Genomic DNA, 26969 nt, shown 5'->3' on the forward strand with positions numbered 1-26969 from the left:
TAAAAGGCCAGCCGCGCACTCACGCCGCTGTTCGTCACAGCTACTCCCTCAATTCTCGGCTAAATTAGAATCGGTTAATCGATTGGATACCTTCTTTTCTGTTCTCGCACTTGCGTGTACGCGATCCTAAATGGCACTACTAGCTATCAGAAGCGTTGCCTTTGATGGATAAGTTTACCTTGTTGTCGGGGAAGTGACTATAGTCGAAGTTGAGAGAGCTATTTATAAGTGACAAGTTTCCTTTTTCAAACTTCAAAGACTACGCGCTTGAAACTCGATCGACATTGTCGTCTGCGTCAACAAATCATTTGTCTCCAGAATCGTGGTTTTTAAAAACTTTACTACCCTGCAGATACCAAATGGGAAGGATCTTATGTAGCAAGTTTCCTTGATGTTCAGTTTATTCATTATTTTTTATCTTATTTTTTTTCTATTATCTCTCAATAACGACCGCCGCTGGTGATCATTTTCCATGAATTATCAAAAGCAAAAAAGTTTCTTAAAAAGTAATTAAAAAGTATTTTCAATAATCAGATTATTAACTAGCGTGAAAGACGTTTGATTAAAATCTGAGCTATTTGGGGATGATACTTTCAATTTGATTTCTCGTCGAAATTTATCTTCATTACATTAAGTTATTTTTAACGAAATTAAAGAAATTTCTAGGAACATTGATAGCTGTTTCACTTGGAAAGTTTGCATTACAATAGAATAATTTATTATTTATAAAGCATTGCGCTATTTAAACATGCAAGGAGATGAAAGTTTAATTGATCTGCAAAAATCAATAATGCATATTTATCTCGCCAATGAAATGATTGTACTGATCTGATGCTGATGGATTGCCGTATGTTTTCTGCAGCAAATGCGCGAAACGGAGGCTCGCCGAGCGGATCTCGAGCGTCAGCACGCCGAGGCGCAGCATCACCTGCGCGAGAAGCTTGCGGGCCGCTATCAAGGCCCTGAATCCGTGGAGGCCTTACAGTCCAAAATACGCGAGCTCGAGAAGAAGACCGAGTTGCAGACAGTTCGGCAGGAGGAGCTTGGCCTCGAGCTGACCAGTCTGAAAAGGGCGAGGAGTCGAGCGCCGTCTGCGCTCGGACAGCATGCTCCGACATCCAGCTTGGCCACCGCCACTTGGCCACCTGCCGGATCCGACATCGATCGCATTATGGCAAAACTCGAGCAGGACAGGTATCGCTTGTACGAACATTTTTCCGTGTTATTTTAATTTTTTCACATTTTCAAGGTGCAACCTTACATCTTATGTCGGCCCGACTCTCCAGTCCCAGGAGATTCGATCACTGTAACGTACTTTACGTCCGTTTTGTTGAATGGTGGAACATATCAAAGTTCTCATTAGAATCAGCCAAAATTTTACCAATTATTATTCTGAAAGATGTTTATTCAATAGGCTTCATCTAGATTCGATAACTCTACACCAGCAAATTTAGATAGTTAGTAGAAACTAGATAAACTCGTAGATTTCACTTTGATAGTGCCGTATATTGTCATTCTAACAAAATATTTCATTAGTAGTACGCCTCTATTTAACGCGAAGTTAGACATACACATGCTAATATACATTTGTGTGAATACTTCATCGTTTGAATAAATAAATGGTTTTCAATGGCATTTAGATTTTATATTAAAATGAGATTGTAATATCAAAGTCATTGAAAATACACATTAGCAAAACTTGGACTTTTGTTTTCATTAATTATTCAATTTATCAAAGCCTTTACATAAATCTCCTTTCAATACTTCTACATAACTTACTTGTACTCGCATTTGTTACGCTGCAATTGTTTTTTTTCATTGGAAAATGTAATTTACGAGTGCCATTGAAAATTAACGTGCTTTACGACACTTAACACGCTCACGGACATAAATCTATAGTATTACGTAAGCAAAAGCTTCTCAAATGGATTATAGACCTTACTATCTAAGCGACAGTAATATTATTGCATAAAACAATATCAATATAAACATAGTGCAAGTATGCTAATGACGCTATCGGGGTTTTGTTATTATAATTTTATATTATAATGCAAAATTTTGAATACATTATCAGACTATTAATAATGTTTCATCGATATTTCGATGAATGGAAGAAGAACCGAGATAAATATAGATTTTTTTTTTAAACGAAATCGTCTGACCAAATATAGACCTCGTCTACTTGTTCAGCCGCTTTTGGAATAACGAGCCTACGTAACTTTTTTTAGTAGTTTAAAAAGTATAATATATTTTTCATTAGTTTTAAAATCATGTAATATTGAAAAAACTAGTTTGCAATAAGACACTTACAAAATTGTTCGTACGAGCAAAATAATAAAGAGCTGCAGCCACGCAAAGTAGAATATTTATCACGCACATACGTCCGCTCATGTAACGACGGGAAGAGAGGATCTTCTGCGTTATTAAATACCAACATACAAAGAGTGTCATTAGCGTAGCTAGAGCTCATTATATAAATAGACATTAGTTTTTGTTGAGGGCCAAGCCAAAAAGAAAATAAAAAAGCACTGGCGCAGCCGCGTGCAATCTTAGCAGGGTATTCGGTCGACAATGGTCGATCGAGTCAACTACTGGTGTGCTCTCGTCGCTGAAAAGCTGACACTGATGAATATTTCAGCAGCAGCGGCAGGATGCTGCACGACCTTGATCACACGCGGCTTAGTGGCGGTGGCGGCGGGGTGACGACGCAGCAGCCTTCCATGTCCCAGAATATGCTACGCTCGAGCGCGGAAAATCTGTCGAATCTCGGCCAACATCAGCATCCGCCACATCCGCACGCCCTTAGCCTCGGCATGCCGGCCCAGGTCACTATCGCACGTGTAAGGATTTCAGATATATATGGTTTTATTACATTTTTCCCTCTTTCCGACTCTTCGCTCTATTTTCTCATTTCCCAACTCGGATATATGTACCTTCCGAACGCGCCCAAGTCCACTGCGATCCCATTGATATATTGAGCGACCAGTGATCAACGCCGTTCATACACGTTCACTGTCGTTATTTATCGTTGCGTCGATTTATAACCGCGCGTGCGGCTCCTGCTGCTGCATTCCCACGATGCCGCGTATTACGATTGTTATTTTAGCAACTGCCTTTTCTATTTTCATTTGTCTCGGTAGGAATTTTTAGTGATCAACGATTTATTTTAAGCGTTCGATTGATTGATTTTATTATTTGACCAATTTCAGTATTTTTTTGAACGTTGATATTACAAAGTAATTTCTGTTTGTAGAGTTATAATTTTGATTGCAGCGTTCAAATTGGTGATCGCAATTGATTCTTTACAGTGGAAAATAACTTTGTTATTTTTATTCCATAAAGACAAAGGTTTGACAAATCAACGTAAAAATGAGCCAAGATAGGAAAACAAGTGAGAAAGTACATAGCCATTCATTAAAAATTTAATCGGAGCACGTGCTGTCGCGTCCGCGGTTAGATTGAGAATACTTTTTCAGACCTCGCGTAAGTGAGAAACGTACGCGAATGCATGTGATGCTTAGTGTGCATGTCATTAGAAGCTTTATAAATAATTGTTTTTTTATGCTTAGCGTGCATGTCATTAGAAAGTTCATAAATAACTTTTTGTTTGTACTTGGATAGACCATGAAAACAATTGAAGGATTGTGCGCCGTCCACGTACATTAATTATAGTATTTGATAAATGTAATTATATGAATAATATATATTTTAGATATTAGTATAATTAGAAACAATTTTTTTTAAGGAATTCTTGAGCGTTATTATGATATTCGAGCATAAATTGTCTATCTGTGCTCATAAATTTTCTGTATTTTTATTCAGATTTGAAAATCTTTCTTTATAAAAATTGTTTGAAATTTCATTTCATCATTTTAGTAACGTTAATTTCAATCGATAAAGTTGATATAGCTTAGAATGATAATTCTTTAATAAATTATTTGCGCAGATTGAAACAAATCAAAAATTTCAAATTATGACGCTTTCATTTTTTAAATTTATTCATTACTCTCGGGAATATTATAAAGATTTTAATTTATTAAATGAAAATATGTGAACAGAATAAGATTTTATCCGCATGTTATGGAGAGTAATCATAAAAAGTATAAACTTATACTATCCTTTGGAAAAGTAATGCGTGGCCATGTTCAAATTAGAAATTTAAAATAATGGCTTGGGAGTAATTATGCTACAGACCAAAAACAGTGCCAACATTCACTAAGTTTAAATTTTTTTTCGTACAATTGTACGAATATGCATGCAACTTTTAATCGTATTAATTGAATATGAAGGATGACGGCAGACGTACAAATCCCACACGAAACTACTCATGGGATTTCTACAGAGTTTCCTCACGGGGACCAGTGAGATATCCCAAATGCACTCTCATATGGGATTTTCTGCCTGTAAAGCCTCTGAGAGATCTTCTCAAGTGTTCATCGTAAATAACATCAAATAAACCATTCTAGCTTTTTAATTAATTATCAAGCGTATAGCAACTTGCATCAATTTAATAGCAATAATAATAATAATAATAATAATAATAATAATAATAATAAAAATAAAATAAGCTCTTAAAATATGCTACAAACTGTGAAAGCTCAGACGTTTGCGAGTAGTATAACAGATCAGTGGTGTTCCAACGGAAATCTGAATTTTATTAAAATTTAATTTACACTTGATTCTTACTGTTCGAGTAGTCTGTTTCGAAAGTATGATATGTACCAAAGTTAAGGTGAAATTCGTCATCAAAATCCTGTCCGCTAAAGCTGATCAATTCAACTCAAAGTCTGCATTCGCTGATTATAAAGTGGCTGTTTTCTAATATTATTATATATTTAAAAAGCTTAAAAATTCTAGAAGTTATAAAACACGTTATACAATAAGACTGAGATATTTCGTAAAAGCCGTTTTAGGTATAATCGGATAAATCGATAAATGCACTCGTGGAAAAGTAATAATTGATATATTATTATTAGCCCATGCCAAGTCGCGTCCTACTATATGTCTTTGTTAAGTATTTCAGTCAGAATATATTAAAGAAACTCTAATATAGGTTAAATTAAATCGACTAAATTCATAATCGGTTAGCATAACTATGTAATTCTGCCTTTAAATAAAGAATATCAGTCCACACAACGTTTTAGAAAAAAATTGAATGTATTATTTAAAAGTGTCCGAAACATATGTTCTCCAAGTTGATTTACCGATTTTTCATATAAATTTGAACTGTAAACGTGAATATCTCGAAGTCATGTAAAACCCATTTGACGGATTTTTCCGGGGCGCTATTGAAATTTATGACATAAAATACCGTGAACGGAATGAATAAATGCAGTTTATCTTGCTCGATAGTAAAATTTCAACGAGGTTGATTTCGGTCGATAGTAAATTGTACGTACCCCTTCAATCGAAAATGAAAAATGTCAATAAATAAGTAATAGTTCATAACGAGTAATGGTAGATTTGTAATGCAGCCATACACGGGTTCCCCGATGCCACTGACGCCGCTGATGCCCGGTTGCACAGCATTAACACCGAATGGGCCACCCTACCACTACAGCGAGCCGATACCACCGGCGCCCACGAGTTCGTTGTCAGCCAGCCAATCGCAGCCTGCCTTTCATCACCAGCAGCAGCAGCAGAAGCTGCATACGTACAATGCGGCTGTAGCGGCAGCGGCAGCGGCAGCGTTGGCGGCGCAGCACGTGGACGTGACGGCGCAGAAGCAGCCGCAGACGCACAGCAGCCACTTCCCCACGGCCAACCAGTACCAAGAGAGCTACCCGCACACGCAAACCTACCAGCAGCCACCACCTCCAGCACCGACGCTACCTGTTTCTTCGAGCGGTTACATGCCTGGGGGGGTCGTCAGCCAGAGTGCGGTCACGCACTACACACCCGCCAGTGCGCTCACGTCCACCGGCTATCAGCTCAATGGCACGCAATCACAGGTTTGTCGTCTGCTATAATTCTTGAGTCCGTGTTCGCTCTCGCTGATTTCCTTTGCACCACCGGTCATCTTACTGCTTCATATGTTTAGCAGTCAGCGACGAAAAATGGTTTTAGCTAACTTGGATCGTTAATCTAGTGCTCGAGTTTGTCGCTAGATGGATTCTACAATGACTCTTTTCCGTGTGCAAAATCAATGCTTAAATTTTATAAATTTCGTCGAATAGTAATAATTGAATTATTTGTATTATTTTCTAAATTGATGTCTTAATGAGAACATGTAATCAAGGAACCATCTACTATGGCCTTTTCAGATCTTTACAGTTCGGATGGAGTAATCACAATTTTTTTGTTTATTTTGACAACCGGAATACATCTTTCAAGCCTATTGTCTTTAAATTGTCAGTTCTATTATTATTAACATTTTTTTTTAAATTAATAGGAAAAATTTCACGGAAATTTCAATTTTACTATTGACGGTTGAAAATACATAATGAAAGTCATGCAGTTGGTCCATCCAAATTGAAAAGTCTGGGGGATCATACCTGGTTCCTTGGTTAACAGTTTTTTCAAACGTCTAATTAGCGCTACCCTCGTATATTCAGAGTCCACGCACGTAATTTTTTTATATTATAATTCTTTACAATATGGCCTTCTTGAAAATAATTTACTAATTAAAATAAGACGAGAACCATATAATAGGATGAACTTGGTTTATTTTTTGCTAAAAATGTGAAACTATACGGAGTTTTGAAAACAAGAATTTCGTTTAATGTGTCAATTATACAATTTTAATTTTTGCAATATTTTATTTATGGACTTCATTTTCATGATGAAATCATTGATAGTATTATTAAATACTTTCAGATTCATGAAAGTTATTGCTATCATATAGTTATTGGCACAATATAAAGAAATGTCAAATACGGTACATACTCCCACTAATCTAATTAGTTATAGGTTTTTTTTATGTAGTGTTTCAGTTTTAAAAATTCTGCAAGTGATACAATTCTAAGTAAAAATATCTAATGCATTATTTCCGCTGTATTTGGATTCATGAATTTGAAATCAGATTAAGTCAGTTATCATCAAAAAATTACGTGCACTTTATTTGGTATTTTTTGAGAATCGCGTGCCGAATTAAAAAATCTTCTCCGTGAAACTAGTCATGCACGTGCTAATAGATATACTGCAACGATAACAAAAAATATTGGTAATAAAATTTTTATAGCAAATTTTTTAATTTCTTTTCTGTCGCATCCCCCTCTGGAAAGCATTTACGAGGAATTCTATACATATAAAAATATTAAAAATTGAAATAATAATATTATAGTATATTATAGGGTTTTGATATCGATATCATGTACAAAGTTTATAACATTTTTACAATGAGAGATACGATTGAGGAGAATGTTTAATTTAGTCGTTAATTAATACTTCTTACTTTATAACAGAATGTGTTGCATGCTTGGAAAAGATAAAAAGTATCTAGTAATAACGTCAATGCTTTCATCATAAAAATGAAGTTCATAGATAAAATATTTAAAAAAGCGCATAGTCTAGGAGCATGCGCTATCGATAGCTGTATCGAGCAGCCATTTAGTTGAAAACTTCATCCGAAGCGCGGTATATAACTTGGCAATACAATGGAGTAGTATGCCAACAAGACACGCACGAAATCTAATGAATATACTGTATAGCGTTGCGGCGATGTGTGCTTGTGCTTGCAGAGCACGACGTTTCCGATGTCGTTAACGTCGCACCCGTCGAGCGTTAGCGGTACGTACAGCACAGTGCAGCCGCCAATCTCTTCGTACGCCGGCCAGTTGGGCCAGCATAGCACAGGCCTTGGCACCACTACGAGTGTTCTCGGCCAGACGAGCCTCACGCAACAACCGCTCTCGAGCAGTTTGCCACCGTTCTCGAGCTCGTCCTACCACTCGACGCTCGCCGGCCTCAGCAGCGTCTCACAGTCAGTGCTTCCCTTCACCACGGCGACCAGCACCTTCTCCACGGCGGCCACATCCTACAGCAACGTTGGGACCAATGCCTTTGGCACCTCCGGCGTTACAACAGGTACAACCGGCACTGTGCTCGCATCTTATTCGTACTGCGCAAGTGCTGAAGCTCGATGCAATGAAAATCCTCGTTGTGGACCCTTGCTTTTTGGCAACTGATCTCCAATGCGGCGTTATAGCTGCCGTTGTCGCGCGCAAAACCAAGGACTGGCGCTGTTATACATTGCGTCTCGAAAAGACGCTTTTATTGACGCCATGCATATTTACGTAACGATCTTGAAGAGAAATACCTAACGCAGAGCGTCTCTGAATTGTCTACAGGCTCGAGCAGCTTGCTGTCAGCGATGAACGACCCGCTGCAGGTGATACAGGCGCAGCTATCGGCGCAGTCGCAAGCAAATCAAATACAGCAGCAGGCGATAATCCAGCAAATACAGCAGAGCTTGCGCACGACATCGCCGACGTCGACGGGCACGTCGAGTCACCACTTTGGTCTCGGCAGCAGTACGCGCCAGATGCCCAAGCTGCCCGCGAGTATTCTGACGAACCCACTGGATCGATTGGCCGCTGACCCCAGCCTCGAGCCGGGCCAAGTAGACATGCTCGACATCCCCGGCAAAGGACGCTGCTACGTATACATCGCGCGCTTCACCTACGAGCCCTTTCAACACTCGCCCAACGAGAATCCCGAGGCCGAGTTGCCGGTGCAGGGTGGCGACTACCTGCTCGTCTGGGGCCAGCCCGACGAGGACGGCTTTCTCGACGCGGAGACCCTCGACGGCAGGCGAGGCCTCGTGCCGGCGAATTTCGTGCAGAAGCTCGTTGGCGACGATCTGCTCGAGTTTCATCAAGCCGTTCTGGGACTCAGGGACGTCGATGACGCCGTGTCAACCAACATTCCTCAGGTAGCAATTATATATCCGCTGTTACTCAGGCATTTTGACGTTTGTCACGGTACAATAATGAAGTCTGGGCGAGCGAGCGTCGGGAGCGAGAGGAGAGGAGAATCGGAATTGAGCTCTCCGTTATGGAGTCTCCGGAGCTGTTTTTCGTAACTAGACATGGCATTGTCTGAAGGGCAGTATTCGATGAGCTGCATGCTTCCTTCCAATCTCGGATGACTATTATCTGACGATTCTCAAGCTGATAATTAATTAAGATAGCATTACAAGTTGCTTCGAATATCACATTGTAGTAACACTCACAGCATGTAATATTTGCATAATAGTCCGTGACAACCGTGCGCTTATCACATTAGGAGAACGTTGTATGAGAACGAAATAGCATTGGTTATAATTCCGCTTGACATAGATCCGAGTGAAAGTAAACGTAAACATTGCTTGCGCCGCCAAATCATCGAAGAGTATCAAGTTTTCATTGATCCATTCTCGAATCGATTCACCGCACGTACACGAGACAAGTGATGTTCTGTAGTCGTTTGTTTTACGTTTATTTGTTTTCTCTTGTTTCGCTAATCAAATCCTGCTTTTTTTCTTTCCCAACTTTTGTTTCTTTTAGATGATACGCACTTCCTCTGTAGTCGATGGTTCCAAAAAAAGCCAAAATTCTAAAAGCGGTAATTCTGGCACGAGTACCGCCAGTGCCACGTCAGTACGTGACAACGCTAGCGTAAGTAGATAATTATTGACTTGCCTTTTTTCAGACTGTGATGATGAACGTGTGCTTTTCTTACGCGGCAGCCCAAGATATACAATTGTTAATCCTGGATATACTGCTCTTCAATTTCTCTGTTTGTCTGTCTGTCTATCTGTCTGTCTGTCTCTCTCTCTCTCTTTCTCTCTCTCTCTCTCTCTCTCTCTCTCTCTCTCTCTCTCTACGTGGTAATTCCGTTTTATACTTTTTCATTGATTATTTGAACTACCATCCCTTGCATATTCTCATACACGCATTGTTCTCGTGCAAAATTGTTGCTAGGATGGCATTGCTTAGGCGCTCCGCGCGGAATTCGAATGTAGTTCAAGTAATTCATTGTCGTTGTCTCTTTTCCTCTGTTTCTCGACTAACCTTTTCAGACTCTAGTGTATTCGCTCGCTAACTTGTTTGCTTAGTCAATTACATTACGATTCTTGATGTACATACAACTATAATTCGACAATTGATCGTCGTTGCGCTGTCTCCATACTAACGTGTTCTTCCGGGACACCAGTGTTACTTGCAGGACATCGATTTAGAGCTGGCAGCTTTGGAAGAGGGAAATCGTAATCGCGCGGCTGAACTGTCTGCACTTGCGGAGCTTGACCAAATCGCCGACGAAGACGAACAAGAGCCGCCAGGTATGAATTTCAGTTCCTTCTTTATGATTGTGGTAAAAGCATCCAGTCTATGTGTTTATACGTGTTGACAAACAAAACATCGGCAAACTTTCTCCAAGAAAATTCGTCGAATTGCACTATTGAATGATTGTTATGTAGCTTTACATACTAATTAGAATAATTAAGCACAAACAATCCCAACTTACACAGTTTCGATTCGTTAGGAATCTGCTTTTAGTTGAGAAGCTTCGATAGGCAAAGGGTTTTCAAAGTCAATCTAGAAAAAGACAATTCGAGTTCTCGATAACGTTATGTAAATATTTCTCTAGAGAGACAGTGTTTATCATAAAATTTATTTAACCTTTTGGCCGAAGAACGATCATATGAATAATAATGTCCATGAATTAGCAAAAGGGTTGAATAAAGTAGTATTTTGAATGTTCGCATGCCTGCATGCTCGATTTTATTTTCCGTTGAGCAGTCGATAGTAAGCTCGCGAGCGTGCCTGAGAGAACGAACGTGCGTGGAAGCAAAAAGACGAAAAAGAAGCTGATAAAAGTTGCTGGATCGAAGCCAAAATAGAGAGATAGAGAGAGAGAAAAAAGCGTAAGTATAAGACAGAAGCGAGAGGAGGTCGGTTCGGCTGTGACGTCGTCGGAAATGGTTTTGTTCGCGTCTACGTGTTCGAATGCTGATCGTGTTGATGGGCTCTGGCTTTGATAGTGATCTTTAGGCGTCTCTAGAGCGATATCCTAGCTACAGCATAGGCTTGTCCTTGTTTCTCTTGTTTCCTTCTGAAGAAGACTACCTGTTTTCGGACTTAGTACCGGCGCCACAGCACCTCACCCTCGAGCGGCAGCTGAACAAAAGCGTGCTGATCGGTTGGACGCCGCCGGACAATCCACACCAGATCGAGTCCTACCACGTTTACGTCGATGGCGTACTCAAGGTCACCACCAAGGCTACCGAGAGGACGCGCGCGCTCGTCGAGGGCGTAGACTCTACTAGGGTACGTTTGTCGACATTTTTATCCACTTATTCTCCGAAACTTTCGCTGCGTACGACTTTATTGACGATTGCGCGAAGCAAACAAAAAGACTTTGTACAGCAAAGCTTGTTCCAATACGCGAGGCTATTTCTAATGTTTATCGCTTTTCTTCTTGGCTATTTTATATCAGTTATCCTTCAATAGTTTGCAAGATGCTAACGAAATACACGATGATTTATTTGAATGTAATATAACAAAACGATTATCAATTGGGCACGCTTAAGGTAAATTATAACTTACAGTAGAAAATGAATGTTTGCAGCCTCATCGGATAAGCGTGCGATCGGTGACACACACGCGGCGGACGTCACGCGATGCTGCGTGCACGATGGTTATCGGCAAGGACATGGCGATCGGTCCGACGGCGGTGAAAGCTTCGAACGTAACAGCGACATCGGCGGTGATATCGTGGCTACCGAGTAACAGCAACCATCAGCACGTGGTGTGCGTGAACAACGTGGAAGTACGCACGGTCAAGCCAGGCGTTTATCGACATACGATAACAGGACTGGCGCCGTCGACTATCTACCGAGTGACCGTCAAGGCCAAAAATCTACGCGCCACGCACTTCGAGGACCAAAATCTGCAGCTGTCGATCAACCAGGCCTGTCACGTCCACTTCAAGACGCTGCCCAAGGGACTTCCCGATCCTCCGGTCGATATCCAGGTTTGCGCCTAGTCTCCTTTGCTTCACTGCCTTTTCGTTTTTTGCGAACCCGCGCGTATCCACTCTTGTAAGCTCTCTTTTTCCCGGCTGTTTGTACTTTATCGCCCCCCCCCCCTTCCCCTTTCTTTCACTCTATAGCAGACTTGTTGGATTCAACTTAGATTTACTATCCTCTGCTGATTGTAAGACACTTGTCTGCTAGACGAATCAAATGAATCAAATGTATCGATGCCAAAACGTCTGGAAAAAGAAAGTTTTCAAAGATGAACGAGGCGAGGACGTTACACGCGTACAAGCAGCGCGCTCTGCTAGAATTTTTTCCATGTCAGGCTCAGTGACACGATGTGCACAATTGTTTGGCTTATGTTCTTTTTATACCTGGTTGATGTTAAACTTCATAGTACTTAGACGTAAGTTGGTGATGTAGGTGGCTGTTAGGACAGCCTAACATCTGCAATGAATTACATCATGCAAGGATTCAAATTAGTCTTGCATTGTCGTGGCGGTCAAGTAAAAGGGCTTATTATCAGAGCTTCTGTATGACCAACATTCTAATCATTACTATATAAAATAACTTAATATTAGTACTATTCATTAAATATACATTAATATACTTTTTAATTAATTACTTTATCGTAGGCTGAGTTTTTATGTTGACAATACTTTTAATAATTTTTCGATTATTGTAATATTTTAATCACAACATAATTTTTTTATCTCTAAAAATTACTGCATAGCACTTTTAATATTTATTTCGAAATGATTAGTAATATTATGCAAAGTAAATGATATTTTTGACAATTTACGAACGGATGACGGTTTCTGTAAATATTCGCCAATAGACTCACCGCAAAGCATATGGTATTGATTGTACTTATATTTAAAAAATTTTTATTTTGATCACTTTATAATCATTCTGAAATTTGTTGTGGTTTATGAAAACTGTTGATACCGAATTAAATGTTTGTGCGCCAGTTGGCAAACGGTCAATTTAGGCTTGAGTTTCAAGACAGAAGAACGCGATCTCGACCCCCATAACGGAAAAAATGTTCAATTAAGCAGTTGGCGAGTTACAGGCAAGTTGCCAATGTCAGATAACGGTTTGGCCATTTCATTCAAGTTTGAAAAAATTTGGGAAGGTTAATAACTTTGTTTAAGTATACGTTTCATTTTTAAATCACAAATCTAGTGACTTTTGATTCTCCTAAAAATGGATAATATGTAGAAACCGAAAGCGTACTGCACAACTTCGTGCTTTTGAACATCGCTGTAAAATAAGTGCTAATTCGAATTCTACCATATGTAGTTCAGTGTATAAGTCTGATCCATCTATATCACTTACTGTCGTACCTACCTACGTTTAATAAAAGGACACTATTTTTTATTAGACTTTTAATAAAAAATTTTTATTATCAACACTTATAGAAATTGAAATTAATCATTTAACAATACTAATAAGTGAATTACTTTGTGATATTAAGTCAAACTACACTGATAAATAAAAATCTAAATTGTTCTGTTTTAAAACAGATGTTTTAAAAATACAATTTGAACAAATAAAATCATTCATATAGCGATTTTATATAGTAAATAAATTCGATTTATGTACGTGACGATTTCAGATGAGATGTGTATAAGTAAAGTAATGGTTCAAGCAGCATTTAAAATATATAACATAAAACCCATTGGAAACCACATGAATTTAGTAGCTTCGAATTGTTTTTCTCTACAAAGGATTGGGTAAAGACATTGCATGTATACTTTTTTCAATATCTTCTATTCCTTTTTCTTTAAATATCAATTACAATGATAGAGATTTGCCAAACGTGATGTTTAGGTTGGTTTAAAAAAAGATTATGATTCATAAAAAATTAAGATCAAGTTATAATCTTGATTGTAAACGGTTTTTGTGCAGGTCTCTACTAGAACTGAATGCATAATAATCAAGCTTAAACAATATTCCAAAACTGAATTAGTCGCTCTTTCACTGAATTTATTTAATATAATCTTATTAAAAAATTAGAGATCAATTGATAGAAAAAAATAACTTGAAAATCAAGCAATTCTTTTCACTTCAAACTACTTTAAAAATGTTATGTAAAACTTCTTTAATATTTATTGTTAGTTTGATGTGAAATTATGACAGTTTTACTTATATTTATTGTCACACATTTTACATAGCTTGGATATGGCTTAATAATATCAATGCAGCAATACAATAAAATCTTGCACCGTTTTTAAAATTTTTGCTCGACACCAATTTTTTTTTTTACGATCACATACACAAAGCACTCTGAAGTATACTTTGTGTGAATTATCGAGTGCCAAACTATCCACTATCAGTAATAGCTGTCGAAAAGTTAAAGATGCGAGAGTAAGGAAACAAATAGTTTGGCAGTATCGTACTTGTTGCAGCGAGTAATGAGTTATGAATATGGAGCTTGGCACTGGTTGGGTACAAATAAAGGAAACTAGGATTTAGTAACAAGTGTGCGTGTGTATGCGCGCGCGCGTGTGTGTGTGCGTGTGTGCGCGCGCAAGAGCTGAAAGGGTGTATGTGCGAGTAGGCGAAAGTATGGGTACGTGTGTAGTTTAAGATAGGAAGAATAAACGAAAGCCGAGGCCCAGCGTAAGGCGCGCGGGGCTCACTCATTTGAGCGGGTGTCTGTGACTCAGGTGGAGGCTGGACCGCAGGACGGCACTTTGCTAGTGACCTGGCAGCCTGTTGCCCTAAACGGTTCGGCAGTCACCGGTTACGCGGTTTACGCCGATGGCAAGAAAGTCACCGACGTCGACAGTCCCACGGGCGATCATGCGCTTGTCGACATACACAAGCTCATGGGTCTCAATCCGAAGCACATCACCGTCAGGACCAAGAGTCGAGAGAGTCAGTCCGGCGATAGCTGCGCCACAGCCATTCCCTGCAGTGTTCTCAGAGGTCAGTACCGAATCCTCGTAACCTTCTCTACAGTTATCCATCAAAACAAAGCACTGCCAATTAAGAGCTGGCGCGTGCCAATTATTATTTCCACGCTTTTCATCTACGATTTAGAATCGACCAGGTCGTCCTCGCATTGTACGGCCACTTGAACATAGAACGGCAGTGTTCTCATAAATTCAAGCTCGTACAAGCCCATCTAGTTTATCGGCTTGAATCGCGCAACTGATAAGCTCGCGAATAGCTGAATGGCGATCGAATGAGGCTCAATCAAGTATCTGTAGCACAGGCCATTGCTATAATGCAATGATTCGATTAGGTAGAAGAAATAAAACTTTACCTTCACTGAGCTTGTGAGAATGAGTGAGTAATCTCGTGCATTGATCTATTACAACTTGACGCGCGAAGGCAGCTATATTCAAGCGAAGACGAGTCTGAGACAGACAGATCGAGTATGCGCGTGTTGCTCTCATTTCCGCTGCTCGTATATATACTTTATCAACGTTTCCACCCTCCCCCGCCCTTTTCTTTCGAGGAATGTAAGGGTTATCGAGTAAACCGAGAAATTTTCGTGATATATCTCGTGTAACTAAAGAAACTGTTTTTTTTTCTTTTGTTAGACTTATTACTCTGATAGAAATTTATTGAATTTATTTATTAATGTTTCGGCTTATCAAGCTATCTGGATAGAAAAGTACATTAAGTGGATATTTCCGAAACGCTCGTTCATGCTGACAACAGGATGACTAACCTGAAAGTTTAGACCCCGACGGAGCTCACTAGGCCAGAAGCTTTTTCTCTACTGAAAATAAATGCCATTTCTGATTCACCTTATCAAATCAATCCAAGTGCCGACAAAAAAATTACATTTTTGATTTTGTTATTTTACAGCTTTTTTTCAACTACCGCAAGATGTTTCAAGCGATTGTTTCGGTATTAAAAATAATAAAATCTCAACCCAGTAAAAGTAGTTCGAAAAATATGTAGTACTTGAATACCCCATGTATTTGAGCCGTTTAAAACTACTCAGAAACTTCCTACTCTGATGCAATGAGTATAAATATATGTGTAAATGTAAATATCTCAACATAGCCAAAACATCATAAACTCGCACAAGTATAACCAGTAGAGTCTATTGCACAGCCAAATAAACTTTGGATTCTCCAATAAAGGCTTGTATGCAAAGTGCCTACTTAAAAACGATTGAATTTAACAATAGGTGGTCCAATGGCAATACAGAATCAGCAAATGCATCAGCAACAAGATATGTCGATGCAAATACACCAGCAGATGCAAGACCCATCGATGATGGATCCGAATCAGCAAAGAATGATGGGACCGAATCAGAGGTATCCACAGGCCAATTCACAACTGCCGCCACACATGAGGCGGCAAAACACGCGCGTCGACGCTCACGGCCAGGTCATCATTGAGACTGACGAGAATCTTTCCGACAAAGAAATCTATCCTGGCCAGAGTATGGGTGAGTCGCTTATTTTGCAAATTTCAATTACATCCATGATTAATTACCTCGTTATTCGTTAGATTAGCTGTATTTACAGAATTACTCATTGCTTCATGCTTATTCATTTTATATGTACATTTAATTTTCAAGTGATTCATTTGGTTATTCTTGAGAAGATTATTTAATAGTATCTAATATTTAGGCATAGATTTACAGTTATTAATACTTACTAGTAAGAATTTAGTATTTTATGTATCGTTTAAAAATTAAAATATTGTAATATAGTATTGCCATTTTAGTTTAGTTATTGTCTGAGATTTGTAGTAAGTTTGAAACGAGAGTTTCCTACACGAATAATCGCTTTTAGAATAATTCTAATTTTAAAGAGAGGGAGGATTTCAGAGTACTATTTGAAAGTATCAGAGACTAGCAGAGAGTAAGTGGTTATGATCAGATTTGGTCAGACATGCTCACGTTATTAACTTTTTGAGAGTATCAAGATCTAGAGTACTGTTTCGTGAAATCATTCTGTAATGAGAAGCAGTCATTAACAAAAGAAACGAATAAAGCGATGAGGCAAGCCCGTATGGAGCTTGTAAGGTAAAAGCGTTGGTATGAATGGTATTGGACTGGTGCAGGCGTGCCGGAAATAACAAAAGACTCTACGAGCGAGGCGAACTTCAGCGAGGAGGAGCAAGAGCCAACACCTAGGCCGCGTGACAATCAAGGCCCAATGGGTGTTAATGCGGGGCCTCACCGTGGCAGTCCAAATCATCATCCTCACCCCCAGCAGCAGCAACAACAGCAACAATCGTCAGCAGTCCGGCAACAACAGCAACATCATCCACAACAGTCACAACAACAACAGCATCATCAACATATGCAAATGCAGATGCAACAACTGCAGCAGCATCGACAACAGCAACAGCACCAACACCCACACCAGCAGCAGCAGCGTTACGGGCCAGCATCCGATCGGATGGGTGGTCCGGGACCAAGGCAGGGCCCCCCACCGGGACACCCGAGGCCTCAACAAGGTGCTGGGCCTAGGCCTCAACCGCCACCGGATCAGTACTACGAACAGCCACCACCAGGTAGTCTCAAGTGCAAGACCATACAAGTGTGATGATGATCATCATCGATTCCCAGCGCACGAACGCTCTCGTCGTCTCACTTAAATCTCTGTGTCTATCTCTATCCTGCTGTTTACGTGTGTGCTTGTTTGGCGTGTCTATGTGGGTTTGTACGTAACGAATCTATATACCATGTTTATTATTCAAATCGTAGTTTTTTATTTTTTGGAGGGGGAATTATTTTGAATACAGCAATTTTTAAAATTTTTAACTTGTTAACAAATTCAATGAAAAAAAAAAAAAAAAGTTTCTCAAAAATGTTCAAAGTCATGACTGTGGTTTTAATAATTCAAATGAAAAATAAGCATGGTAGATACTAAATCAATTATTGTCAAGTCCAACGCTATCTCAATATCATTAACTGACATCGTCCGACATGTACTACTCTACCTTTTTTTTACCGCAAAGACAACTCAGATGTATTCTGGTCTCCTTTATACACTCGCTGCACATCTATACTAAAACTAATTATTGAATGCATTCTATATTCTATTTTTTTATGCGCATTGAACATCAGAAAATTTCAATCATTTCTTTTTCGCCATTGCCAAGCTAATTGCTTGTATCAATTATGTATAATGAAAATTACAAAATGCTTTCCAAATTTTGCTCATACAATATACATGAAGTTTAAACACATTCAAAAAAGTAAAGACTCTAACAACAATAACAGAGAATGATTATTATAAAAATAAAAACAAAAACGAAAATGCTTTAAAAAAAATTTATTTTTATATGTAACTTTTTTGAAACTGCATTGATGTCCCTGTTACTATTTAGATATTTTTAATCATTTAAATTTTTCTATAGATGTATTTTTTTTATTGAATGTATATTCTCTATATTTAATTTTTCTCAAATTCACTTCTTTAATATCTTGCTTAAATTTCTATACATAAGCTTTAATCAGATGTTTATTAATGTTACATCTATACTTTGCCATATTTTCAACAGTCTCTACTTATATGTACTACTTTATCGTCGTTGTTAATATTAATAATAAATTACTTAATATGATCGAATGTTTAAATACAATACTCTATGTATCGTACTAACGGATGTATGATTTTGTGTTGAATTACACTATGTTAATGAAATTAACTGATAAAAGAAAATATTACTCAATCCAAGTAAAGCACTAATTACTACTTGCAATCAAAATAACGCATTTCGATCTTTCATTTTCGTCACTCCAATAGAAAAGACATCTTATTCATTATTCATTGCACAATTCAAATTGTGTAAAATGTGTAAATATGCAAGTACATTTCTTTTAGGAATTATAGCTAGCACTCTTACTATAGTGAGTGCACGCACAAAACCTCCCTTATACAATTTAACTTTATGCTCACGAAATACGTGTTATTTTGTTTTTGAATAGCAATTTTGAGTAAATTAATCATGACTTACAAACATGAAGGAATAAGATTAGTCGACAGATAACTATATTAACAATAACTGTAGATTTTTTTAATAAAAAAGAAACTGTTTTATTGAAGAATTGAGTATAGATTAAAGAAATAATACCGACAAAGTACCTGTACATACTGCAACGTTATACAATAAATTATATTCACGTATCTCATATTAATGTTAAAATATTCATACAAAATACAAACTATAATTAACGAAATGCATGAAATACTTATGTCATAAATAACAATGGGTATTTTTTCGCTAGTTGGAAATATAATTACATATCAGGAGAGGGCAAGTGACGATAATTATACAAGTTGACATTGTCAATGTTAGAGAAGAGTGATGTTTTTGAGAGTGATATCAAACATGTAATATATTTCCTAGTAGATTTTTTTGACTAGTCCAAGAAAATCATTGGTTTGCATAATAAAATTGGAGATGGTGAACTGTTAACGTAACCTTGAATGATCTTCGTGCAAAGGTAATCAAAGAGGACGAGGACCTATGTACAGAGGCGGTCCTGTGCAACAAGCACAAGCTGGTCCACACCGTTCACCTGGTATCCAGCAAGCAAACAAGCGGACCCGGTGGTTCGTGGCTCTTTTCGATTACAATCCGACAACCATGTCGCCGAATCCCGATGCCTGCGAAGAGGAGTTGCCATTCTCAGAAAATGACATAATCAAGGTTGGAATTATTCCATTTCGCATTAGATTACAAATTGTTATCTTTGTCTCAAAAATAATTGATCAATCTTTTGCAAACTATTAATCCTATATAAGATGTATCAGACAGTAATTCTATATTTTTTATTCTTGACCTATGTAGCAGGTTCAGGTAAATCTTTATTTTATTTTTGGCTTTATGACTGTAAATACTTGTTGCAGTAACTGTTGACGATCATCATTTAAAAAATATTGTAGCGCTACATACTGACTTGCGAAGTAGGTTTGCAATGCAAAAAGTGAAATAATATAATGTATCAAGTGATTACGTTACTCATAAGCATAATTACGAAAAATTAGCAACTCAAGAGAAAAAAAATATGTTCGTCCGAAAAAACTAAAATTCACGCTCATAACAGTCACAGTAAAAGAGTAAAAGAAAAAAGTTTAAAGTAATCTCAATCGATCATCATCTATATAAGACTCGAAAGATTCATTAACAATCCCCCTCGTCAAGTCTTAAAGTACCATTGACAATTAATTGTAGGGTAATTGTAGCGAGAGGCCAAGCTCGTTATACGCTAATAAGAAGAGTTGGCACTCCCGAGAATCGGACTTGAAGTATCTGGCTCTAATGAGGCTGTTCTTGCAGGTTTACGGTGACAAAGATGCAGATGGTTTCTTCTGGGGTGAGTGTCGTGGTCGACGTGGCTACGTGCCTCATAACATGGTCGAGGAAATAAAAGATCCACATCAAATTCAACAATTGAATGCCGGGCAACCGGGTAGTTCTGGAGGGCCTGGCCCTGTGAATCGACGCGGTCCAGTACCGAGTGACCGTTGGGGCGACATCTACGCCAGTATGCCAGTGAAGAAAATGATTGCTCTTTACGACTACGATCCCCAGGTGTTGTCGCCGAATGTAGACGCCGAGGTGAGAGCAGGAGGAGGTTTCACGTCTACGCGCTTAATTAGGCCGGCTTGCATTGGATCGCCGCTGAATTTGCCACGCACGCGTTATAGATGCGGGATGAAAGAAGAAGAAGAAGAATAATGGATTGACGATAACGAGGCCGTTTTCGGGTTCAAGAGCATTGACTGCTAACGATCGCCACACTACTTTTTTCTATTAACTTGCGATGGCTCATTATTACTTTCTCCATTTATATTCCCCTGGGTTGTTGGCTCAACTCATAGAAATTAATTTTGGGATCGGTTCGATATCACATTGGGCTCATAGAAAACCGATTTTCTCACTAATCATAAATTTTGACAAGAGTATAGTGGTGTTAATGAATGTCCAATGTTTCAGCAAATGGAATTGAGTTTTCAAACTGGAAACGAGATTTATGTTTATGGCAACATGGACGACGACGGGTTTTACTTGGGCGAGTTGGACGGCGTCCGAGGTCTGGTGCCGAGTAACTTTTTGACGGAAGCACCCGACCAAGGTCAAATGCCGCCAGGTAGAGGCAGACCCCTGGGCCAGGGCCAAGGTCCTGGTGCTAGGGGTCCGCCTCCACCTCCACGAGAGCCGCCTGGTGGACCGCGAGGCCGTAGTAAAGGTAAAGCTCTCCGATCCCCCTCCTCACCCACAAATAACCTTTATTTTTCTCTCTCTTTACATATATATGTACATCTCTATCTTCTCCCACTCCCTTTTGTCTTTCGTCTAACAATCTGGCCGCAACTCGTTGTCACGTTCGACGCGCGGTTTATTATTGGGTCGTGGCGTTGCTCGTACTTTCCATTCGCCATGACTTGCTTTATAGCTGTGCTTTTGTGAAGCTTCCTCAAACTTTTTCTGGTCAAATGAAATCGAGTTACTCATTTTATTTTTCTTCTGTGTAGTAACGTGCGACTGATTTGAGTTTTTTTCTCGATACATTCGATAACATTCGTCAAGTAGTCTATTCCTATAAATAGTCGGACAGAATATTTATTACTTTTAACGTCGCTTAACGAATGGAAAGTATTCGATGGCGAATACCACGAGACACGAGATTTTGTGCGCCAGAGGACAGGCAGCGACGGATCGCAGAAGAATTATGCACTTATTTGAAAAAAAGGAAATGAAAACAACAGAAAAAAAATAAATGAGTCGTGATCCGTGAACGCATTTCCCTCTCATCACAACACAATGCAATCATCAGACCCCGAATAAAAAAAATATATAGCAACAGCGTTTTATGAAACATTATGTCATTTTTTCTCGCACGAAATTGTAATATATATCACAATGTTGATTGATGAAAAATAGAAAAGAAGTAACAGAAAGAACACGTACGTAGGCAATCAGACATAAAAAAGGTAATGTTCATTGTTGGCCATCGACTGGTGACCGAAGAGCGGCGAGTCCCCGAGAAATCAGCAGTTTATCGTTAGATAAATATAATGTATTTTGAAATAGCCCACGATTTTTGAAATGAATAGCTATTGAACTAACACTGATGATTTTTTTTTCTCAAGAGTTTGATCACGTGTGTTGAGAACACGCGCGTTAATAAATATAAAACACTTGCTGGCATTCATTTATTTTTATATATTACTATATATACATATATATATATAAATTAAGTATATAACCACACGACTATATGCAATAAACACCAAGCTGCTTTCAGTGTATTCTATTAAGTATATTATATATATTTATATATTTGTTCTATCTCTCTCTATCTATATTTCTACGAGCACTATTGGCTCAATTACTTCTTTATATATCTGTCTTTTTCTACATAGTTTTTCTATATATTACCAATTGAGTACGTATATATAAATACAGATATATATATGTACATATAACACATGTTTATATATATTTAGCGATTGGTTTTTTTGATACATAACTGAAAATCATTTACTGCTGTGCTTCTCAATACTCACGACAGTAATGATAATGTGTATACTATATATACTATATACTTACTATATACTCTACTTATACCGACATGATTTGTCGTCTCTGTGTGCCTGAACTGGTCGATGGTCGTCGTGTCACATGATTGTCGTTCGTGTCGTGTTGTCATGCTGGCCATTTACGATATTATATTCGATGTTTATTTATGTCTCTACCGTAGTCTTGACAAAATTAAACGCCTGACAGTGAGGTTACTTTTCCAAATTGATCTTGATTGTTAGCTTTTGATAGATATGCCTCCATTCCAGTTTGACAAAAGTCTTCTAGAACGCACCAATCGTATATGACTCTCTAATTAATATCGTTTCCGAAATACTTCAACTGCTTGAGATTAAATAACCACAAGCTGATTGTTAACTATTGTTGATAATACTGAAATAATGATACTGTGTGCTTTTGAGTGATGACATTGTAAATGATATAAACACAGGAAATTAAGTAATGAATTTATAAATTATTTAAATTTCAAATGTTCATCGTGTAAATTGTAGCACGTTTATTGTAATATTTTCACACGCTAACGTGAAGCTACATTCATATACCACGAGACTTATTGTAACAGTTAAAATTGCAAACACAACTAACGAATAGAAATTCGAATGAGAGAGAGACGTACGCTTGGGGTGATGAAAATTAAAAACAGACTGTTTCGAAAGAAGTCACGAGGCAAACAGAAAATCACAAGGAAAAGATAAATCGGGCAATAGAGAAATGCGCCAGGGCAATGACAACACGGTTCTGTTCTCTTCTCTGTTGCTAGATGCCTGCATTGTGCCTGTGTCTGTCCCTGTCTGTCACTTAGACTCTAGACAACAACAACCACTAAAGAACAAGCAACAAGTACCACATCAAGTACAACAATCTCAACAAAACAAACCACCGCGTGTAGCGTACCAACAAGCGAATCACCACAGCTACACGGGCATGGGTCCCAATCAGCATCCGGGTATGGGTATGGGACCTAACAAGGGCCCACACATGGGCCCACATCCGCCCGGTCAAATGCCGCCGCACATGCAGCAGCAGGTGAGTGCACATGACTTCCTCCAGTCTCCTCACATCGATCTGTCTTCCTCTATCTCAACTTCTTCATGATCTACTTCTTCTTCTTCTATCGCTCTGATTTTCCTGTAATTTTCTGTATCTCTGAGCGCGCTGAGTCGAGTGAATGCGGACTTTTATCTGTGTGGTTTGAAATTATCTTTCTTTATCCTTTTTTTCACTTATAATGCTGTGTTGATGTAACACCCTCTGTATGAACAAAAAAGAGAGTTTCGCACTTGAGATTATGAGGCTCAAAAAGTGGGAGATTTTCGCCAACTTCTTTCGAGAATATAGGTGGTACATGACTTTTTTTCAAAAACATTACACGCTTGTTTCTTGATGTGATATTATCTATGTGATGTTGCTTAGGGCTGCACGTTTATCCTCCTATACTTTCCAAATTCAAACACAATTGATTATTTTGCAAATTGCACTTCAATTTTGTTACGCGTTGCTGGATACAAAAACTTTCTTTTTGTTTATTTGCACCTCATGCTCCATAAAGTTTCTTTGAAAACAACTAGAATATCTACATGGTCGAAATACTGCTACGTGATATATTATTTTGAAAATCGATTCAACGAAAAGCAATAACGTGTGCTACTTTGGAAATCGCGTCAATAGCGGAAAATTCCGAGCTATTTATGATGAAAAATACATTACCCTTCGATAGGAAATACTTGGTTTCAAATACGTATCGTTTTACTCACGCGATAGACTGCATGATTTCAATACCTAATAAGACACCAGTACGACTATTACAAATTAACGTTTTTATATATAGTTTCAGGCATTTATTCCAAACAATTATAATAGCTTTCTTATTGCTAATTAGCTCAACAGAATTGTACGGAATAACCGTTTCCGTCAGTCAAAACTGTATTACCTTTAATATCAAAAATAGTAAACAAATACTACATGATTTTTCTAACATTAATAATAATACCAAAACAACTACAAGCTTAAACCTATGCATTTATAACTTATGCTAAATATATTTTATGGCATTAAACATTTTCGAAAACATATTCGCTTGCGCTTCTGGCAACGCACACAAATTTTACCTTTTCTCATTACGTACAGAGATATACTTGAATGAAATGTTCTAGCAAAAGAAAAATTCAAATAAAAGTTATCGATATTGAATATACGATAGAGGTCAATCGACCAATTTATTATGGTAATTTTTGCTTCAAATGCTGCCAATTTTCATAATTAAACTCAGCATAGCAAGGTAAATATTTTCTTACATAGAGGCTAATTCATGTTTCTTGCTAAAATTTTATGCAGAATAAAACTCACTCGTAGTTTTAAGTCTAATAATCAATGACCCACACAGAAAACATGGTATAATTAATATAATTACATATTTTCAGGAATGAAAATAAAAAATCACTTTATAATCCATTATTCCCACATTTAGACAGCTATAATTTAGGGATGAATAGATATTAGATTCCCACTGAATACTTTTTTGAAACGTTTGAAATTAATGTCAATATGAGATAATGAATTATTATCTATAATAATATTCTATATTAATAAAATGCAGTAAAGTTTACAAATGTTTCAAAAAACTCGTTTTCAATACAAATTTAAACAGTTGAATTTCATTAGGCGATTTAACTAATATGAAAAGTGGTTCGTCTAGACTAGAACTACAAAATCATTTATCGTGATAATTTCCTTAAGTAATAATTGAGCGTTATGTTTTTTTATAAATAAAGTAAATAATACATTTAAAATCAAAATGAAAGTTCTAGTGCAGGCGTGGAGTGAGTAGAGCGTAGGTAACGTATACATTGACTATTTTCAGGGGAGGGGGAGAGGCATGCTCAACCAGGTCGGTGGTAGTAATATGATGCCGGGTGGTCCCCGAGGTATGCCAGGCCAAATGCAGCAGCATCCGCAACAAGGTCAGCAGGGTGGCCCTATGGGTGGCCCAATGAGTGGTCAGATGGGTGGTCAGATGGGTGGTCAGATGGGTGGTCAGATGGACGGGCAGATGGGTGGCCAAATGGGAGGCCCAATGGGCGGCCCGATGAGTGGCCAAATGGGAGGCCCAATGGGTGGTCAAATGGGAAGCCAAGTGGGGGGTCCGATGGGCGGATCAGGTGGCTACCAGCAACAACAGGGCCCAGGCGCTTACCAGCAGCAGGGCCAGCAGCAGCAACACCAGCAACAGCAGCAAGGCCCTGGCGGCTATCAGCAGCAGCATCCCGGGGGACCAGGCGGCTTCCAACAGCAGCAACAGCGACCAATGGGTCAGCAGGGCCCGTACGGTCCGCAAGGCCCCCAGGGCGCGCAGCAACAGCAGTACGGGCCCCAGCAGCAGCAACAGCAGCAAGGCCTCGGGGGCATGATGTCGGGCCCCGGGGGCATGATGGCGGGCCCTCAGGCGAATAAACCTATGCGCGGCATGCCCAACGTTATACCCACGGCCCAGCCGGGTATGCCAGGCATGGGTCAGCAGCAGCATCCCCAGCAGCAGCAGCAGCAACAGCAGCAGCAACAACAGCAGCAGCCCGGCGCGGCAGGGCCCAACCTCATGCAGAAGTTCACGGAGATGGCGGGCCAGGCGAGCACAGGTGGCGACATCCTGTCCAAGGGTAAGGAGCTCATCTTCATGAAGTTTGGCCTGGGCAAGTGAGTGATACGAGCCGTGGTCGTGCCCAGCCACGACCGGCCAGCTCGCACTTACCGCTCGAGTTCAGTCGTCGTCATGGTCCTGCTCAGCTTAGGCAGCAGCAGTTGGACGATCAACGCCAACGTTAAAGTCAAAGCTTTGCCAATCAGTATTATTCGTGCAAACGCCGTACACATTGCACAGTACTTGTCGAAGACATATCGCTCTTTATTTCACGTTGCCTCCTCGGCTCGGGTAACCTATGGATGCTCCGTACGAAGCCCGTCTATCCCTCCCCGGCAGCCGCTTCTCGCAACGAACTCTAGCATACATATACATCAACCTATACATATTTAAACTCAGGACAAACACGTAGGAAATGCTCAAAGTTGAACCAAGTAATTGCGACGAGCGTTATCATATATATATATATATATATATATATATATATATATATATATATATATATACAGACACACGATATAGTATTAATTATACCAAATGATATATATTATAATGCTCTAGACCAATAAAAGTGTGTCGGCGGCCCGCGAAGCCGGGTGGCTCGAGGTAACTCTCTTTCAATACCCGATACGTATTAGCAACCAAATAATAAAATACTGATATGTTGCTGCTAACTGCCGATGTGATGCTGGGTTATCAATAGTGTGCGCGTATATGTATGCGCATACAAACGAGTGTTGAGAATTTTTTGCGTTTATCCGTCTGGTATGATCGATAATAAAATAATCGCACGAGTCACATCGTTCGAGGCGAGTCGTGTCGTTGTTGTTTTTAATTGCC

General features: G+C 38.9%; 1 protein-coding gene across 16 annotated transcripts in view; it reads left to right on the top strand.

Moving 5' to 3' along the window:
- LOC131663804 (RIMS-binding protein 2-like) overlaps window positions 1-26598 on the top strand; it is a 37380-nt gene extending 10782 nt beyond the window's left edge. Inside the window, exons 3-20 of one of the 16 annotated variants that reach the window (XM_058934449.1) lie at window positions 863-1203; window positions 2639-2840; window positions 5475-5951; window positions 7680-8025; window positions 8289-8872; window positions 9486-9596; window positions 10135-10261; window positions 11041-11249; window positions 11551-11955; window positions 14614-14893; window positions 16113-16376; window positions 16997-17452; window positions 19392-19597; window positions 20228-20509; window positions 20888-21140; window positions 23256-23521; window positions 25356-25563; window positions 25600-26598. In XM_058934449.1, coding sequence (XP_058790432.1) covers window positions 863-1203; window positions 2639-2840; window positions 5475-5951; window positions 7680-8025; window positions 8289-8872; window positions 9486-9596; window positions 10135-10261; window positions 11041-11249; window positions 11551-11955; window positions 14614-14893; window positions 16113-16376; window positions 16997-17452; window positions 19392-19597; window positions 20228-20509; window positions 20888-21140; window positions 23256-23521; window positions 25356-25563; window positions 25600-26189 — 5607 coding nt within the window. In that variant the 3' untranslated portion in view covers window positions 26190-26598. Of the gene's footprint in view, window positions 1-862; window positions 1204-2638; window positions 2841-5474; window positions 5952-7679; window positions 8026-8288; window positions 8876-9485; window positions 9597-10134; window positions 10262-11040; window positions 11250-11550; window positions 11956-14613; window positions 14894-16112; window positions 16377-16996; window positions 17453-19391; window positions 19598-20227; window positions 20510-20887; window positions 21141-23255; window positions 23522-25355 lie in introns of all 16 variants that reach the window. The other 15 variants (XM_058934441.1, XM_058934452.1, XM_058934446.1 and 12 more) reach the window with 15 other exon arrangements.
- The last annotated feature ends 371 nt before the right edge of the window (window positions 26599-26969 follow it).

Source organism: Phymastichus coffea, unplaced genomic scaffold, assembly GCF_024137745.1.
Source record: "Phymastichus coffea isolate CEN01 unplaced genomic scaffold, Cenicafe_Pcof_1.1 PCOF00038, whole genome shotgun sequence".
In the NCBI taxonomy this organism is placed as follows: domain Eukaryota; kingdom Metazoa; phylum Arthropoda; class Insecta; order Hymenoptera; family Eulophidae; genus Phymastichus; species Phymastichus coffea.